This window comes from Protomyctophum parallelum (genome assembly GCF_964188405.1).
Source record: "Protomyctophum parallelum genome assembly, chromosome: 17".
NCBI classification, from domain to species: Eukaryota; Metazoa; Chordata; class Actinopteri; order Myctophiformes; family Myctophidae; genus Protomyctophum; species Protomyctophum parallelum.
Genome location: NC_139719.1, coordinates 42,865,571 through 42,885,663, shown reverse-complemented (window position 1 = coordinate 42,885,663; position 20,093 = coordinate 42,865,571). Strand labels below are relative to the sequence as shown.

At 43.5% G+C, this 20,093-nt stretch overlaps 1 protein-coding gene across 1 annotated transcript; it reads right to left on the bottom strand.

Moving 5' to 3' along the window:
• Positions 1-3,515: 3,515 nt before the first annotated feature.
• Positions 3,516-19,559, bottom strand: LOC310874781 (myosin heavy chain, fast skeletal muscle-like; the record flags this gene model as incomplete). The annotated part of the gene is made up of 41 exons (XM_083787645.1): positions 19,516-19,559; positions 18,917-19,135; positions 18,684-18,827; positions 18,302-18,458; positions 18,180-18,207; positions 17,976-18,087; positions 17,738-17,830; positions 17,583-17,646; positions 17,271-17,369; positions 16,693-16,796; positions 16,280-16,418; positions 15,815-15,933; positions 13,950-14,099; positions 13,660-13,830; positions 13,323-13,510; positions 13,104-13,219; positions 12,492-12,556; positions 11,836-11,923; positions 11,414-11,531; positions 11,205-11,328; positions 10,322-10,458; positions 9,927-10,182; positions 9,494-9,736; positions 9,191-9,367; positions 8,951-9,096; positions 8,756-8,846; positions 8,280-8,669; positions 7,839-7,965; positions 7,621-7,739; positions 7,300-7,496; positions 6,500-6,683; positions 6,236-6,401; positions 5,902-6,026; positions 5,402-5,710; positions 5,076-5,279; positions 4,856-4,981; positions 4,544-4,714; positions 4,350-4,454; positions 4,153-4,248; positions 3,706-3,834; positions 3,516-3,533 (listed from the first exon to the last, which is right to left on the bottom strand). The coding sequence occupies exons 2-41, from the start codon at positions 19,121-19,123 to the stop codon at positions 3,516-3,518; spliced, it is 5,802 nt and encodes a 1,933-aa protein (XP_083643771.1). The 5' UTR covers positions 19,124-19,135; positions 19,516-19,559.
• Positions 19,560-20,093: the final 534 nt, after the last annotated feature.

Here is a 20,093-nt window from a genome sequence, read left to right as displayed (position 1 = left end):
AAGTACATTGTAGATCCTCTCTTTTGTTACCTAAAGTAGTCCCCAAAGTTATATAAAAAAAAGACAATGCATTGCTCACTGGAAAAAAGAAAAGTATCTGCTTCTCGCCCAACCTTTAAGTCAGGAGTCCTCTGCTGGTTCCTTTGTTCACAGACGCTGAATTGTTCGCTTAGAGAGCTTCAGAAATGTCCAACCAAACTTTCCCATCCAAAGTTCTTCGGTCAACCTGCGTATCGGTTCGAGTTCAATTCTGAATGTTGCTTAGTAATTGGCTTACAAAGAGTGTGTTTGACAAACAGTAACAACCATACCAAACCCTCTTCTAACTGCCTCAAAATGGAACCCAAGCTCGGCGCCTCACTTCCTGTTCCTTGTTCACTTCCAGTTCACTTCCTGGAATTGGAACTATATCTGGAACTATTGCTCACATACCTTAGCCCCACAGCTCCCCCTATGATCAAACCTTGTCATTTTGCTAAGAGAAAATGTATGACCATGGTTCAAATACACAAAACGCAATATTATTACGCAGCTTTCTCTGTCAGTGGCCCAACTTCGTGGAATGAGCCCCCTGCCATCTTTCGGTCAGTTCAAAGGAATGCTCCAGAACATTTTTCACCGTGATTGCTCCTGCTTCAATTGATTTGTTTTATTTGATTGATTGGTTGTTCTGCATACAGTTCCTTTGTAATTTATCCTGATTTATAATGTATTGTGTTGGATGTATTGTTTTTTACTGTATTTTGTGTATTGTAACCTCGGCTACATTGAAAATGAGGCCTTGCCCTAAACTGTATTTCCGAGTATAAATAAAGGTGATGATGATGATGATGATTATATTATATTCTCCGTACACTACATTTCAGGGTTACGAGGGCGGGTGTGTGCGGGGGGGGGGGGGGGGGACTGTGAGCTGTGAGGCGACAGCACTACTGACTGTGCCATCCTCCCTCCTGCAGTGGGTCCTCTGAAGTCTGCAGATTGGTGGAGGCAAATATGAATATCAAATATCTAATTACTGAATGAAGCAACTTAAAAACTGATATGGTGCCATGGTTTTGTACTTTTGGGCTGTTCACATAAGCCTGAGTAGACGATAAAATGAAAAAGAACTAGAAAAAGTTCCCTTCTGGGCACAGGTCTCCACCAGGATAGGAAAGTAGGACATTGCAGCTTGCCTTCATCTGGTGGTTGGATAAAAGGCCAACAAAAGTAAATTAGAGGTAAAAACACTTTTCGGCCAGTTATAGCGCCACCTTGAGGCTGAGTTGAAAATTTTCATGTGGCATTTCTTCCTCGGCCTAGTGGGAATGTGCGTGCACAATTTCACGGAAATCACGCGATGTGTTCATGATTTGCAGCATTTCGTTTGAAACTGAGCACTCCTGTGAACTTTGGAAGCCAATCTTAACCAATCAGGATGGAGTCTGAGAAATCTGAAAGACCGGTTTCGTTGAATGGCTGTAGAGAGACTGTGTACCAATTTGCGCAATGTTTGGACAAAATCTGTAGGTGTACTGTGCAAAAACTTGTTTTACACAAAGCGGCCTCCTGGTGGCGCTATAACAGGCCGTTCTGGAAATTTTGGGGCAGAGGTTCATCGTTGGCATCCAGGGAGTGTGTGTGCAAAATTTGGCATCGACCGGGTTGTTTTGCACAAAGCGGCCTCCTGGTGGCGCTATAACAGGCCGTTCTGGAAAGTTTGGGGCAGAGGTTCATCGTTGGCATCCAGGGAATGTGTGTGCAAAATTTGGCATCGACCGGGTTAACGGTGGCCGATGCCGGTGCTCACGGACACACACACACACACACACACACACACGGACGGACGGACGGAGTGCAAAACATACTCTCCCCCCATGCCTTCGGCCTGGTGGAGACAATTACTGCATGCGGTCGAGTACTCAAGCTGTCCAGGACTCCTGTATGTATGGATTTTGTACAGTATAACCTGCAGGGGGAGCTATTATACCACCATTCTAAGAAAGCAGGGCTGAGGGAAGGTTTAAACTAAAGGCTGTAGTCTCCTCAGTGATAAGGCTGCAGGACAGTAGCAGCAATGACCTTCCCCTTAACTATGTCCAGATGAATGCTACCGAACAGGGACATGCACACATAGACATCAAAGGTGGCTTCAGCCCCTGCCCTTTTACCCCTGAAATCCATGTCGTTACATCGCATATCGACTAGCTAAAGAGTGCTGGGTTGCGCCCTGAAAATAGCTGATTTACAAGCTATCAACGTGTCGCAGCGTGACTTGTTGTGAGCTTGTAGATCTGCTATTTTCGCTATTGTCCAAATGTGCCCTCTCTGTGCATGTCCCTGTGCATGTCCCTGATACCGAATATACCATTAAAATAACAGATCTCTTGTGAAGTATATGGTGAAGTTTTTTTCTCGTAAAAAAAAGGAATCAAGATGTATTCATAAAAGGAGAGGCTGATGATCTCAGTCTCACTCTGCACTTTGAAAACAGCGACAGCGTGTCAATATGGCATGATTTCTACTACGAGCCCTCTCTATATTTCTATTAATGCTGGATGTCGCAGTTAATTGGACAATTTATCAGAGCAATCGTGTCCACTGAGAACTACATTATTGCATAATTATGTTGGATAGTCCCCAAATATGACCCTTTTGACCAGCCCGAGTGGGCGGCTGTCTACCCCGGCGTACTATATGCTAGGCCTTAATCATAAAGGATTCCTGGCTCCGTGCCTGCAATGGTCATGCTGCTGGCTTCCATTGGAAATGAACAGCTTTGCATCCATAGACATATTTAAATGTCTATGGATGCGATTTCTCATTTACGATTTCTCATTTCTCATTTACGATTTCTCATTTACGATTTCTCATTTCTCATTTACGATTTCTCATTTACGATTTCTCATTTTATCATTTACGATTTCTCATTTCTCATTTACGATTTCTCATGTCACGACAAGTGTTGGCTTTGTCCGCGGCGTAAACGTCTTTAAATAAATACTTTCCGAAAAGTCTATGAGGAAAATGAACGGGATTTATTTTCCACGTCTCTCGAGGGGGCCGGGACTGCGACGCTCTATTGGCCAACTGAGAAGTATCCGGGCAGGGGTCCTCCCTATGTTCCCCAGGTTCTATGTTCCCCAGGTTCTATGTTCCCCAGGTTCTATGTCCCCCAGGTTCTATGTTCCCCAGGTTCTATGTCCCCCAGGTTCTATGTTCCCCAGGTTCTATGTCCCCCCAAAAAGGTTCTGTCAGAATCAGAATCAAACCCCTAGTTTGACCGCTCACATGATATCAATTAGTCGGTCAGTTTGGTCTTACTTGACAAACGCCTTGCTAGTTTTGGAAATGGAAAACAAAATACACTGCAATGGGTTTACAAAATACTAGTGGACAGACATGTGAGTTGGAATACTCTGACAAACCTGACTGACTGAATGAAAGAAACAACAACATTATTTTGTTGCAACATTTATTGAATACAATGGGTCATATTTTATGACTTTTCACGGTGACTTGAATTGGATAACTTATTCAGCATCTTTTCCCTGTAAAAGAGAGGAATATACTATTAAACATCAAAACTAGTAGTTCTTAGGACTATGCACAAAAACAAATTACACCCACTTTTTTACTTGTGATGTGATGATGAAGATTATTCTGATAGTTAAATCTTAGTTAAGGATAATCATCTTAATAAAATGATTGAACATGTATTACCTTGGCGTCACGACCTTTAGCTCTCATCTTGTTGACCTGAGATTCAGCGATGTCAGCACGCTCCTCTGCCTCCTCCAGCTCATGCTGAACCTTTCTACACTTGGTCAGGTGAGAGTTGGCTGCCTCCTCCTACAATATGATAGAGATGGTTCAAAGCCTCAGTTTTTGAAAAGAGGAGCTTGCAATTATAATCCAAACAAAACAATGTCAGAAAATTGTAAAGTGTGGTCGTGGCTTAAACAGTGGACCACCCGGTGTGAGTGCATTGGGACCATTATAAATGAGAATGAGGATGGACAGGTTCTCATTGGAATGGTGTGATCATGGCTGTGGCATTGGTACGACCTCCGGTTAGCTCGACCATTACTAACCTTACTAACTATGCCAACAGTACTATGGCCATGGCAGCCTCAAGGGAACATTCATCACCATGTAAATGTGTCTTACCGCTTCCTCAGCCGATCTCTTGTAGCCCTTCACCTTCAGCTGCAGTTTGTCCACCAGATCCTGAAGCCTGGCAACATTCTTCTTGTCCTCTTCAGTCTGAAGTCAGAGTGAATTAATAACATTAGTTGTATGCTCGTGCAATCTATTATTTTTGTCAGAGGAATGATGGTCATTAAAGTGAACATGGTATACAGTACCTGGTATGTCAGCTCCTTCACTCTCCTCTCGTACTTGCGGACACCTTTAATGGCATCTGCTCCACCTTTCCCTGCATTTTCGACCTCTGCCTCCAGCTCCTTCACCTGCACAGTTGAATGATACATTATGAGGTTATCTCTTCATATGTCATTGTCTATGACTATAAGCCGTGTTGAAGTAAACTACACCTTACTCTGCCCTCCAGTTTCTGGAGCTGCTTCTTGCCTCCCTTCATGGCCAGGTTCTCAGCCTCATCTAGACGGTGCTGCAGGTCCTTCACTGTGACCTCCAGGTTCTTCTTCATCCTCTCAAGGTGAGAGCTGGTGTCCTGTTCCTTCTTCAGCTCCTCGGCCATCATAGCAGCCTGGAAAGTCATGTTGCATTGTATTGTGTTATTATGAAGCATGACATGAGGATATCTAATATCTAAGTATGTTAATAGTATACTAATAGATAAGTATGTTAACAGTACACTAATAGATAATGGTAGGGCATCCTAACTTACATCAGTGATGGCCTTCTTGGCCTTGTCCTCAGCATTCCTTGCTTCTTGAACAGAGTCGTCCACTTCACCTTGGACCTGGCCCAGGTCAGCCTCAAGCTTCTTCTTGGTGTTCAAAAGGCTTGTGTTCTGAAATAAAGATTCAGTTGAACAATATAAGTAAGCATGATGTAAATATTTGTTTAATTCTGAATATTGAATTTTTTTAAATTAACTTGCGTACCTGAGAGTGCAACAGTCCAGCGCGCTCACTAGCATCTACCAGTTCTTGCTCAGCCACTTTGCGGCCTCTCTCTGTCTGTTCCAGAGCCACCCTCAGCTCCTCGATCTCTGCCACCATGAGGCCGTTCCTACGCTCCACCATGGAAGCTTGCTCCTTCAGGTCTTCTCCGCCTCTGAGAGCATCGTCAAGGTGCAGTTGGGCATCCTAAATGAAATCACATTTTAAGTGGTGAGGAGAAACATCAGAATGTGACCATTTTTTTTCAGAGCAGCTCCTCTGTTTGAAGATGTCTCTGTCTCTGTCTAACAAACTACTATGGTTTGCACCTTAAGCTGTCCCTGGACGTTCCTCAGTTGCTTCTGGGCCTCAGCAGCCTGGCGGTTGGCGTGACTCAGCTGAACCTCCATCTCGTTCAGGTCTCCCTCCATCTTCTTCTTGACCCTCAGGGCATCGTTCCTGCTCCTGACCTCACCGTCCAGAGTGCCCTGCATGGAGTCAATGACCCTCTGGCTGTTCCTCTTGATCTGCTCCGTCTCTTCATCCTTCTCTGCCAGCTTCCTGTCGACCTCACCCTTGATCTGGTTGAGCTCCAGCTGCACACGAAGAATCTTGGACTCCTCGTGCTCCAAAGTACCCTGAAATGTAATACAGGATAAAAATATCAGTGCATGCACGCATCCGCCTGGGTGACAGCAGACTGCTGGGTGAGCGCTGGTGCTTTGGCATAGGAGGTAAGATCTTAATTTTCAGGCCTGAGCTGGGATCAAACACATTTAAAGTCACTTATGTGGGGTCGCTGCACTATAGAATTGTTCTGCAGCGTTACCTCAGCCTCCTCCAGGGCTGTCTGGATCTCTGCCTTCTCTGTCTCCACCTGCTTCTTGCCCTTCTCCAGCTCATGGATGCTCTTTCCAGTCTCACCAATCTGTTCAGTCAGGTCTGAGATCTCCTCTGCAGTTGGTTGAAAATAATGACTTAGGAACTTTTCCGTATTCAGAGTACTGTGTAGTTGCATTTGAATAAAGTTGGTCTAGCCTTTAATCCACACTTATCTTGAACATTTTAAACAATTAAAAAACAACATAAGCCTTTGGCTCAGAAGAAATATGTAAAACAATATTGAAGCTAAAATATGAACTGCTATCAAAAGAAAGACTCACGTTGCAGGTTCTTGTTTTCACGCTTCATGGTCTCCAGTTGGTCCAGAGATTCCTCGTAGGAGTTCTTCATCTTAAACATATCAGTGCTGAGAGAACGAGCCTCTTTCTGAGCTCCTTCCAGTTCTGCCTGTCCCTCTTCAAACTTCTGCTTCCATTCTGCCAAGACCTGCACAGTAATGTAATGAAACGTGTCATTTTACCCCACTTTAAGGACCTGCACCACCATTAACCACACTTATTTTAAAATAATGAATGTCAAAGCACCTTATCGAAGTTCCTCTGTTTCTTGTCGAGGTTGGCGGCTAAACCGTTGGCCCTCTCCACATCAACCATGAGGTCTTCCACTTCACCCTGGAGTCTCTGTTTGGTTTTCTCCAGAGAGGCACACTTGGAATTCACAGCCTCGATTGCTTCCTCAGCTTCCTGAAGACGCTGGGCGAGCTTCTTCCTGTTGATCAGTGTCGAATGGAATCAAATTATTGTGGGCAATACTTTGTGATGCCTGTCGGTGTAAAACATTGGTTCTCAAAGTGGGGTCCGCGGGGTCCCCCAGGAGTCCTTGGTGGGATCCAGGGGGTCCCCAGCTGAGGAAGTTAACTTGCTGCCAATAGTCTTTGGACATCTTTTTTTCAATGTCCCTCCCTGCCAAGAACATATTGTATGTTTGATGTTTATTTTTTATTCTTACACTAGGTGGCACTTTTGGCTAACCCATGACCTATGACAACCTGTGCAGGGAGACGCAAGGATACACATGGTTGCAAAGATCTCCTCCCACCCTCTTCCACGCTAGAGACGTTTTGCTCTTCCTCATGTTTATCTTCCGTGTATTGTTCCACTTTTGGCACGACCACCATTTCATCTTCAAAACGGTCTAACTACTGAACACATGGATGTTTTTCAAACTGATTGGAATTAGTTTTATTTAACGTAAATACTCTCTCCTGGGCATCCCTGGAAGAAAACCTTTGCAGAGGGTGGTCCGCGGCCAAGTATCAATTTGGGGGTCCTCGACACAAAAAAGATGTTTGAGAAACCCTGGTGTAGAAACCCTGATGACTTACTTAGCTTCCTCCAGCTCCTCAGTGCGTTGGACAGCGTCAGTCTCATACTTGCTCCTCCACTGACACACCTCAGCGTTGGCCTTGGACATTCCACGCTGCAGCTCAGCCTTGGCTTCCTGCTCCTCTTCAAACTGTTCCCTCAGAAGGTCACAGTCATGGCGAGCTGATTGCACAGCGTGGGCAAGGGCATTCTTTGCCTGTCAGACGAAAAACGACAACGACAAAATAATGTCAGCTGGATACAAATAGAAAATTAAAAAAAAAAAAATACAAAACAATAAACTAGGCCTAAATAGGTCTATTCCGGTGTCTATTCCTCACCTTAACCTCCTCTTCAACGAGTCTCTTCAACTCCTCAATCTGCTGGGTGGAGGCCTGCTTGCCTCTGGTGAGCTGAGAGACGAGAGCTTCCTTCTCCTCCAGTAGACGACCAAACTCACCTAGGTAGAAATTGGAGATGATTTGTTTGAAATGAACAAATATTCAAACTATGGTCAATTTGCTACCATGAACAAACCTTGTAGACAAAGTAAACTTACCGTTCTCTGTCAACAGTCTCGCTTTCTGAGCCCCAACATCATTGAGCTGGCGGAAGTTCTCATCAGCCTTGGCCTTGATTTCACTAAGTTGGTCCTCAAGGGTGCGTGCCATCTTCTCAAGATTTCCCTGCAAATGAACATTGGACAAATTCAATCATCTTCTTTTTCTGATTGGTTCATTGCTTCGGTTTGAACAGTGAAGCCAGTCCTGTTGGAGATGTTTTTTCTTATGCATCACTGGGTTGGCCATCATTAGCTATGAGGAGAGAACAGCACTGCACTGTTTCATCTAACAAGCCTTATTAATCACTTAAACCCTTATGGTTGATGCATGCTAGTGTCTTTTCTGTTAATGTGGGGAAAGCTTCGTTGAAACTATCCAAACATTATGCTATGTTTACTGTAATTAGATGTATATTATACAAAGGCATTTCATCATACCTTTGCCTTAGCAACAGCCTCCATGTTGCTGGACAGGTCATCGATCTCCATCTTGTATTCACTCTTCTCCTTCTCCAGTTTCTGCTTGACGCGCTGGAGGTTGTCGATCTGCTCGCCCAGCTCTGCGACGCTGTCCGCCTGTTTCTTACGGAGAGCAGAAGCGGTGGCCTCGTGCTGCAGGGTGGACTCTTCGAGGTCACGACGCAGCTTCTGGAACTCAGCCTCGCGCTTCTTGTTCATCTCGATCTGAGCGGCGGTGGCTCCTCCGGCCTCCTCCAGCCTCTCACTGATCTCCTCAAGTTCCCTGGAGAGATCAGCTCTCTGCTTCTCAACCTTAGCACGAGCAGCACGCTCTGCCTCGATCTCCTCCTCCAGTTCTTCAATACGAGCCTTTTCAAATGAATGGACATGTTAAAATCCTAATTCACACTTACTTATTATCAATGATTTTAAAGAAGATGGAGAAAAATAAATACCTGGAGTTCCTTGATCTTCTTCTGCAGCTGGGCCCCCAAAGATTGCTCATCCTCAATCTTACTCAGAAGCTGGGATACTTCAAAGTCCTTCCTGTGGAATACAGTACATCATATTTTAGCCATAGTTTTTGTCCTTGTCTTTTCATATTGTTATTATTATTAATATGAAATATTAATATAGTTTGTCCACATTACTTCTTAAGCTTCTCATCAGACTGTTGCTTGTCATTCTCCAGATCCATGACGGCTTCCTGGGCCAGTTTCATATCACCCTCCAGCTTCCTCTTGGTTCTCTCCAGGTCCATGCGGAGCTTCTTCTCTTGCTCCAGAGAACCTTCCAGCTGCACAATGATACATTATGTGTAAGTCATCATTCAGTGAAACAATAAACATATAATGTATTCAAAACATGTGCTTCACTTTGGTAACACTCACATCATCAACTTGCTGCTCCAGCTTGGTCTTGGCCTTGGTCAGAGTGTTGACTTTGTCTTCCTCTGCCTGCAGGTCATCCAGGGTCTGCTGATGGGCCTCTTGGAGTGCCTTCTTCTCCTTGGTCAGCTTAGCAAGACCTTCATCTTGAGAGGCCATCTCCTCAGTCAGGTTCTTCACCTGATAGAAGCAGAATGAATGGATCATTATGTCTATAACTTGATAAGATAGACAGAGTGTAAAACCGTGAATGGATCATTATTGTGGTATAACTTGATAAGATGACTAGAGTGTATAATGTTGAACCTTGTTCTCAGTGGCGTGCTTCTCTTTCTCCACTTTGGCCAAGGTGAGCTCCAGGTCATCAATGTCCTTCTTGAGCTCAGAGCATTCATCTTCCAGTTTCCTCTTCTTGGCCGTCAGCTCTGCATTGATCTCCTCCTCGTCCTCCAGTCTCTCAGTCGTCTCTTTGAGCTTTGCCTCCAACTGGATCTTACTTTTAATAAGACCCTCACACCTCTCCTCAGCGTCGTTCAGAGCCTCGTCTCCCTGGTTGTCAATGAAAACACAAGGGAGGAAACATGTCAGCATTTTGTTCTGGGAAAGACATTCTTTTGCAGTTGACTGTTGGGGGGGGGGGGGGGGGGGGGGTACAGACTACTACTGTAAAAGACTTGTGTGGAAAAAGTACAGCTTTGTGATCTGAGGGAGGGAATTGTAAAATATCCAGTATACTTACTGATGTCGATGCCGACAGGAGGTTATTCCTTTCCTGCGTCAGACCCACGAGCTTCTCCTCTAGGTCCTTCTTCTTGGCCAGGGCAGCAGCCAGGTCAACCGTCATCTTCTCGAAGTTCTCCTTCATGTTGGCCAGCTCCTTCTCAGTCTCGGCGCTCTGCAGGAGAGGCTTGATCTTGTAGTAGACCTTCATCCATGGCCAGTTCTTCACATTGACGAACGAGCGGAGGTTGAACTGGATGGTGAAAACGGCCTCTCTGTGGAAAAACGGTTGAACTGTGTCATGATTGTGGACAGAGTTGGAAGAAGTACGGTATGGACACTATAACATAATTGAATTGAATAGTAGGCTAAGTGTACTTACAAATTATATAATAAATTATGCTTTCATAGTACCTTCTGACCATCATCTTGACAAACTCCCGCCTCATGAGGAAAGCTCGTGCGAGAGCCTGAGTCATGGTGACCAGAGCAAACAGCTTTTCATCTCGCATCTCCTCCAGCGTCCCCAGCAGACCAGCTTTAAAGAACACCTGAACACAACGTTACAAAGACTGTAACTAAACAACTACTTTTAGTCCTCTGTCCAAATACGTATGTTAAAACCAGATTCACAGTGTGTTTACCTCGGTGTGTGCATGATGTTAAACCAGATTATACCACAGCTAGTTCCGACGAAGCAATCTGATTGGTTGAAATAGCAACCCGTGGTTCAAACCAGCATGATGGCACTAGGCCTATAGTCACATCAATATATCACTCTGCACATGATTAGACCATATATGGCACAGCTGCGCTGTCCCAAACTGTCCCTTCAAGCAAGTTAAAAGCCCACCAGAGAACCAACTTACTTTTGATAAATGGTTGGAAGAGGACAAGAAGGAGAATTTCGTTATACTATTGGAGTGGTTAACACTTAACAGCCCGTTGCATTTTATATATTGCGCTATCGTGCAGCGAAAATAGCTAATAGCTAAGTTCACAACGCGTCGCCACCGCACCGCGTCGGAAGCCTGTAGATCAGTTACACAGTCGTACGACGGAGCACATATTGGAATTCCTCCCACTCCCCCGGGCGGCTTTGACAGCTCAGCTGTGTTGTGGTGTGGCCTCTGTGAAAGAGTGCTGCAACTTTGAATCAACAGGTACTATTTAATGTCTCAGTCAAATTTACTTCAGATGCTTGCTGAACTCGACCATGCCTCATCACTGATCATGCCAATAATCACAGTAAAGCACAGCCTCTCGTGTAATATTGCTTAAATCAGAGTGTATTTACCTTGGTGTGCCCAAACTTGTACTCATCAACGGGAACGTCGATGGACCCAAGCAGCTTCTCTGAAGCTTTCTTGTTGTCCATGAATGCGCCATCGGGACATGCGCTGGCGTTCAGTACTTTGTACCTGTTTTGCAGAAGTTCATGGTCATTTTGTGTCCCTCCCGTTAATAGGTTTGGAGCTAAAAGATTCTGGGAGAAGGAATGAATACCTCTGCTTGAAGTCAGCGTATGGGATCCTGCTGGGGAAGCCCTTTCTACAGATCCTGATGCCCTCCAGCACACCGTTACACCTCAGCTGGTGGATGACCAGGAAGTTCTCCATCAGGCCTGTAAAGATGTTATTATTATTATTACCAGTAGGACGCCTGCGGGCGAGAAGCGACCTCGCCCTTTCACACATCCGCCTCGTTGACGGCAGACTGATGGGCGAGCGCTGGCGCTTTGGCATGGGGGATCAGATAAACATGGAATGAACTCTGTAATTCCCATATAAGGAGCATGTCTTGAGTGTACAGGGTTTGATGAGGTCAACACAGGCTGTCATAACAGGTGAGCTCCATACAGTTCAGAGACTCCAGACAGAATGTTTATGTCAACATTTGTTTATTTATTCGTTTTCCCCTGTGTTTACCTGGAGTCTTGGACTCGTTGGGAATCAGGCAACGCACAAAGTGAGGATGAGTGCTCCTCAAGTTGGTCATCAGCAACCCCAAGTTAGCCTATTGAGAAATAAAAGAACCATGTAGGCTTTTTAAAACCACACCCGTGTGAACTGAGTGGTGCAACTCCCCTCTCCCCTCTCCCTCTCCCCCTACCCCTCTCTCTGTCTCTCTCTCTCTCTCTCATTAGCAGGCAACAGTGCAGCACTCTCTCTCTCTGTTTTTGGCACAACAGCACCACTTTTGCCCCTACTGGTACTCATAGTAACATACATAGGTTAACACGGACATTGCTGTTCTTTGGAGTGGTTTTACCACTCAAAAAGTGATACAATGTTGTACTTTTTCCTCCACTATAAATATTTGAACACTTTATATAATAGTTACACTACAGATTCAATATAGATTGTACTAAAACATATACTGTACGTTAAACACTTAAGCACAATTTTAAACTTCAGCCATTCAAAGATATCTGATCTACAAGCTCACAACTGGTGATACAGAACATTTTTAATTCCAACATTGCCTATTTCTTACATAGATCATGTTAATAATAATAATAATAATAATAATTCTTCATTCTAACATCAATCTAATGTTGATAATAATGAATAAATGTTCTTACCCTGAAAGCACTAGACACGGTCTGCATGGAACCACCCTTCTTCTTGCCTCCCTTCTTTGTGTTATCTGTTTATATTCCATAGAATCATCAAATCAAAGTTTATTTCTATAGCACTTCATCAACAACCAAGGTTGAACCAAAGGTCTGAACAAGAATAAATTAACTTGAAAATATTGTTTCTGATTTAATGTGGGCTCGCTTATTCAGTTCTGTCGGGACAACTCACGAATGCATAGAACATTTATTGAATGTAAAATGAGCAATATATTTATTATGGTTTGGCGGTGAATTGGATCTGCTTTCTATGTACACTGAGGAAGCGCATCAGTCCCGACCACAGGGACTCCGAATCCTGGAAGGAGAACTCGGGTGCCCTCTCTATTCATATACAGTATACTCTAAGCTCTGTGCATGTCTGACAGGCGCAACGCTCATTAAGCTGAATTGTTTACAGTTTGAAAAGCATGTAGAAGGGGTAAGGTGCCAAAGTTTTGGGGATAAATCTATAGTGTGCTCGCTGCTGCTCAGCACACCATGACAACACCGTCAGGCAAAGGAGGAGCATATAAAACATTATGTCATAGTATTCTATTCATATTAATCTATACATACCTTCAGGCTCAGGAGCAGGATACAACACAGCCAGCACTTTAATTGAAGACTTCTGGTAGAGCTGCACCACAGAGTCGTTCAGCGGGTCCTTGTTCTTCTCCAGCCATCCTGTGATGCTGTAGTCCACAGAGGTTAGGAGGTTAGGTTAGGTTTATAACTTACAGTAAAAGTAACATGACATATGCCATACTAACATATAATGTATAAGGTTCTGCTAACCTGTAGTCCACAGTTCCAGCGTAGTGGACCAGGGAGAAGTGGGCCTCGCCCTTGCCTTTGGCGGGCTTTGGCTTCTCAAAGGCTTTACACTTTCCAAGATGCGTGCCGTGCAACTTGTCACAGAAGGTTTTGTCTGAAGCCTTCGGGAACATGCACTCCTCTTCAAGGATGGAGAAGATGCCCAAGGGCTTTGTAAAGGAGACGATGACAAAAACAATAATATTAACATCATGTCCATTAAATTAAAGCACAAAATATGTGTAATACCTTCTCAGTGAGCTCAATGCAGACAGCCAAGTATATGATCATATATAATAAGGTAATATTAAGTGTATACCTTCTCAATGAGCTCAATGCAGACAGCCAAGTCCATGCCGAAGTCAACGAGATCCCAGGGAATTCCTTCTTTCATGTACTCTTCTTGTTCCAGAACAAACATGGTGTGGTTGAAAAACTGTTGCAGTTTCTCATTGGTGAAGTTGATGCACAGCTGCTCCAGGGTGTTGAACTGTGAGTGGAAACATCATTAGCCCAATTGTGTATGTATAGGTCAAATTGTGACAAAGAGAATTAGTCTCACACTTAAAAAATAAATACAAATTAAATAAAAGTCCATAATATGCTTACATCAAAGATTTCAAAACCAGCGATGTCCAGCACACCAATGTAGAAGTTTCTCTGCTGCTTGGTGTCCAGCATCTCGTTGATCCTAATGACCATCCACAAGAACAGCTTCTCATAGATGGACTTGGCCAAGGCACCCACTGAGTTAGCGACCTAATGAAATAGGAACATTATTAGTAATGGTGTGAATTACACAATTCACTATTAACAATTTAGGCATTTAGCAGACACTGAGGGATTGACAGTAAACAAGGAAATCATGAGGTAAACCACCAACCTATAGCCTCAGTCTTAACAGTATAATCTAAAACAACATCAAAACCTCTACATTCAACTATACACATGATAGAATGCCAGCCAGGTCTATAGATGAACTTGGCATCTGTCCACGTGACAACATCTAAATCTGCATAAGCCTACAAGGTCGTCAAGGCTAGGGCAAGTGTGAAGAGTTAAGTCTTCAGAATGCGGCGATTGGGAGCGATTCTGCAATTATAAGTGCAATGGAGTTCATTCCACTGGTGGGAAGCCAAGGCGGGAGAAGAGTCTGCCCCGGGTGTTTTAGGGAGAAGAGTCTGTCCTGGGTGTTTTAGGGAGAAGAGTCTGCCCCGGGTGTTTTACGGAGAAGAGTCTGTCCCGGGTGTTTTAGGGAGAAGAGTCTGCCCCGGGTGTTTTAGGGAGAAGAGTCTGTCCCGGGTGTTTTAGGGAGAAGAGTCTGCCCCGGGTGTTTTAGGGAGAAGAGTCTGTCCCGGGTGTTTTAGGGAGAAGAGTCTGTCCCGGGTGTTTTAGGGAGAAGAGTCTGTCCCGGGTGTTTTAGGGAGAAGAGTCTGCCCCGGGTGTTTTAGGGAGAAGAGTCTGTCCCGGGTGTTTTAGGGAGAAGAGTCTGTCCCGGGTGTTTTAGGGAGAAGAGTCTGTCCCGGGTGTATTAGGGAGAAGAGTCTGCCCCGGGTGTTTTAGGGAGAAGAGTCTGTCCCGGGTGTTTTAGGGAGAAGAGTCTGTCCCGGGTGTTTTAGGGAGAAGAGTCTGCCCCGGGTGTTTTAGGGAAGGACAGTTGTTCTGAGTGAGCGGGAGGGGTTGTATGGTTGGATACACAGTGGTTTTAACAATACTGTTAAAATAGCGTGTCAGATCAGATGTTCATGGAACCTCACATGTCTCTGCATTCTGTTTTGTTATCATCAAATATTCAATAAATACATTTTAATCAATTTGACTAATGTCATGTTATTTAAAGAAGACAGTCTGGACATAACTTAAAAAAGATATTAGAGTTCTAATCAGGGCTGGACTGGGTCAAAAATACCACATTTGGCCCAGACCGTCCCACCACAACCGTTAAGCAGATAGCAGATTCTCTACCGCCCCACTCTGTCGAGACACACACAAACAAACAAGCCCTAATCCCATCGCTTAACATCCCTCCATGTGCTAAAATATATGAATGCAATCTGCCCTGTACGTCAAGTGGCCAGTCCGGGCATGGTTCTAATGGTGTATGCTCAGTGGCGTGCACAGACATTTAGAGGGGCAGGTGCTCAAGTGAAAAAGGGCACCTTGTGCAGCGGGTGGAACCGGCCGGTTGCCTTAATAGTGTGATATTTATAGATGTTGGGGCCTAAATAATATATTAGAAGCTTTTTTATCAAGAATTGATCAATGTCATCATGGTCCACATACTGTACAATGTACACTGTACAATTTTATTTTCCAAAAGGGAACATTGCTGCATAAAAAAGGGCACATTGCTGTCCAGAGGGAAAAGGGCCCCTAGTGTCTATCTGTGCACGCCACTGTGTATGCTGTGTTGAGCATATAAGGCGTGTACATCAGTGTATGCAATCAGAACATGGAAATCATGTACTACTCACCTGTGGCACAGTCTGTCCCTTAGTGACAAACTCATTTCCAACTTTCACTCTGGGGTAGCAATATGCTTTAAGCATCTCCGCTGAGTTGATACCCAACAGGTAGCCAATCTTGTCAGCCTCTGAAATGTTCATACAATTTGCAATTTACTATGCGGGCATTTAACCTAATTCAACAGAGCAATTTGCAGAAAGCAAGGTAAACACAAGGTTATGTCGGGTGCATAGAGATGAACCAATTACCATCAGTCTAAACTATATTTAGCTTAGTTCATTTAGAATAGGCTATAAGTAAAATAATGCAATACTTGTGACAATGTATGCGTCATTTTCATTCCTTTAGTTGAAGATGCAGCTCGCCCTCTGTGATAATGATAAATACTACTACTACTACTAGTAATAATAAACTACTACTACTACTACTACTACTACTACTACTACTATTATTATAAATAAAGATCAGCTCACCCTCTGTGCCGTCAGGTTCAGCCTGCTCCTCACGCTGCTTCTGCTTGAACTTCATGACTCCATGATGCATCACTGCACCGGTGAACTTGTAGATGTATTGTTTCTCCTCACCGTTGAAGCCCAGGATGTCAATAGCTTCCTGATGTCAATAAGCAGAGATGTGTTCAGACGATTGAGATTAACGTTACATTAACAAACGTCCTGTAAAACTGTGCACAACTCAACTGTCATTTCTAAAGTGACAATTTAAGGACTGTTGAGACCTATTAATACCCCAGTTCAAATAGGATTATTTTGGTGGGTCTGGAAACTTTGAGAGCCACTGCATTAGAAAATCCACTCTGTAGAGCAACTGCCTGCAGTGCACAGTGAGTACTGGAAAGATAATAATAATAATAATAATAATCACTGACGTCAGTGGCGTCCAGCTCTGCCTTGTCGTCAATGCTGGCCACAACGATCACACCCATGCTGATCAACGGGAAGTCGTAGGGGTTGTCGGAGATCAGGCACATTTCTGAAAAGGGATTAAAAAGAGTGACATTGTGTTTTTTTTATTCATTAATTTATATTCTGGCTGCAGCATCATTAACACGGAGCCCGCCAGAACCGTAGTAACCGTAGGATTAAATTAATCGTCTAGCCTCCCAGAACCGTAGGCTACGTTTATATTCTTCAATCCATGTTTTGATCCGATCGAATCATTAGCTGCCGCTAGCATAACAGTCAAAGTGGGACAGCCATTTTGAAGATGTGCGCGCATCCACTTGCACTTATACTGTATACTGCTGCTTTCAATGGCCTGTATCTCCAAATCGGCGCAATTGATGTTGTTTCTGGTGAAAACAAGGTTTTTCAACGGCCGACAGCAGGCGCTGTTATACTCGCTGTTATACTCGCCCGGTTACAGATATTTGGCTCTTCAAAATGAGGGTTGCACGCGATGAAACCTTGGCAATGCGATAGATCAATTCATCCTGGCAGCACTTACCAATAATCTCAGGTTTGTGGTTGGTCATCATCTGGAAAAAGATGTGGTAACCTCTCTCTGCAGAAAGCTGGTAGGTCACTCTGGACTTCTCCAGCAGATCTATATGGGTTGTACATTTAACTCATAATATTAATAATGATGCTACTACTAACTACTACTAATATTCACACCAACAGTAGGAGCAGAAAGTAAAGTGAATGCTGATTGATTGATTGCTTGTTATAGGCTAATAATTGGTTGTACATAACTCAAAATATAATACTCAAAAGAAGGCATATATAATAATTCATCATCTGTGAACTTCATACTTACATGTCTCAATATCAGCACTGGCCAGTTTACCCGTTGTGCCGAAATGGATTCTGATGAATTTACCCTGTTTGATAACAGCACAATTTGTTGCATCACCTCTACATTGTGGAATTATTGCAGGTTTTCTCATAAAATGTCAAATTATTTACACTTACAAAGCGAGAGGAGTTGTCATTCCTCACAGTCTTGGCATTACCATAGGACTCCAGCAAGGGATTGGCTGCAATAATCTGATCCTCCAGTGACCCCTAGAATGTTTCAGACATCGCCCACTTTAATATTTGGTCTATTATGGTCTATTATTTTAAATTGAATTGCTATATTGCATATACATGTTTTAAGTTGAAATTCATTATATATTTTCATAATATAAGTAAAAAACATGTCGTATACCTTGATTTTACCACTATCAGCGGCAGATTTTTCTCCCGCTGCACTTGCTGCTGTTGCAAAGTACTGGATGACACGCTTGGTGTTCACAGTCTTCCCAGCACCGGATTCTCCACTGGTTATAAATGCAAACATTCAGAGAAATGCAGTTAGTGAATTTGTGTACAATATTCTTTTTGTAATGCCTAGTAGATGATGGAAACTTACGTGATCAAGACAGACTGGTTCTCTTTATCTGTAAAATGTAAAGCAAACTTTTGGTCATGGATACATGCAGTACAAAAGCATTATAGGTTTATATTTGTTTACATTGTCCTGTGAGTACGTACCCATCAGCATGAACTGATAGGCGTTGTCAGAGACAGAGAAGATGTGGGGTGGAGCCTCAATACGCTTCTTGCCTCTGTAGGCATTCACAACTTCCTGGTCGTACACTGGGAGCCACTTGTAGGGGTTCACAGTTGCACAGAACAGGCCAGAGTAGGTCTGAAGGGGAGAAGAGAGAGAACATTAACATATCATACAACACTGAGCACTGAGCATGTCACATCAACTAATGAGCAAGTTAACGTCAGAACCATGAGTTAGTTTGAATTTGTTATTCGATTGATTTTCTCTCGATGATATAACTTGTACTCTGTAGTCTGTTTCTTTCTTTGCTATATCGACAGGTGCAACGCTGTGCTGTTCTCAGCATGTAGAAAAGCTTACGTAGATCATCCATGCTGCATAACGCTCTTTGAGGTTATACAGGACGGTGGCTTCAGTGAGGTGGGTCATCATGGCCATGTCCTCAATCTTGTCATACTTGGGAGGGTTCATTGGGGTGACGTCAGCCTCGGGCACAGTTCTTGTCTAAAAAATAAACATAAAAATGCACAACTTCAGAATATAATTGTGTGATTACAGTTGTAATGTCACTATTTTATTTTAGATCCACCTACATCTCCCTTGTCGAGCGTCGTCACGGTGACTTTGTCACCCTCCTTACTGATGATTTTGCACTTGAGGTACAGCTCGGCCTTATCCGCCACATATGCTGCAGTTTTGGCGTCAAAGGGAGAACTTTGAGACTCCATTCTCTCCTTCTCTGGCTTACGGAGGTAAATGGCGGCCTTGCCGTACTGCTCCATCTCTGCGTCCGTACTCATGGTGGCGGCTTTCTGTAGACGGACACATAGATGGTGTTGATGCCTTTGCTGACTTGAGATCTGAGCGGATAATAGTAGTATAAGACTATTCTAAAATAGCTTTGTGTAGGTTTAAAGGGCCTTTCAAATGGGAAGTGAGGAACACACAAGGTGTCGCCTGCATGGACCCACGACAGGTCTCCTCCGGGTCTGCTCAAGAGGGGCGCGACAACAACAGAATCCAGGTCAAATTCACGGGACCACACTCACGTAAATATGTTTGCGTTGTTGACCCGCGACTGCTCCACAGTGCTCCGCGCAAAAACGCAGGTCTCATTGAAAATGAAGTATAGGCGCGTATTATATCGCTTCACGTTTGAAAGGCCCTTAATAGAATAATTATGAACACTCACTTTTCCCCTCTACCAGTAGAAGTGAAATCTTGTGTGCAACCCCCTAAGTGTGAAAGAAACAGGACATTAATAACATGAGTTGAATGATTAATACGATTTATAATCATCATGAATTAAGTGAGATTATATTAACATTCTCGCTCTCACTTCATAAATTCGCATTACACATCTGAAAAGATTTCAATAGTATTACATGCAATTCAATTAAATTTGCCCATTCACTAATTCAACATTAATTTCAAGTTATTTTTTTGTCATCATCATGTTTGATGTTTTTTTTTGTATTAAAGTAAACTTAAAGGACAACTTTAGTTTTTTTCAACCAAGGTTCATGTTTTAGGTTGTTATTAGAGAAACTAAAAGGTGAGTGTTATTTTATTTTCATTTGCTGCTTTATTTTGTTTTAGGGATTTTCGCCGTTTTTGACAGGGGGGCGGGGGCATTCGAGCATGGGGCTAAATATGTATTTCTTTACAATTTTGTATGGCGATTAATTTTTTTATTATTTACTATAGTCCTACTAGACACCAAGAAATTACATCTGGCCACAAAAGATCACAGGATCTATTGAATGTGAC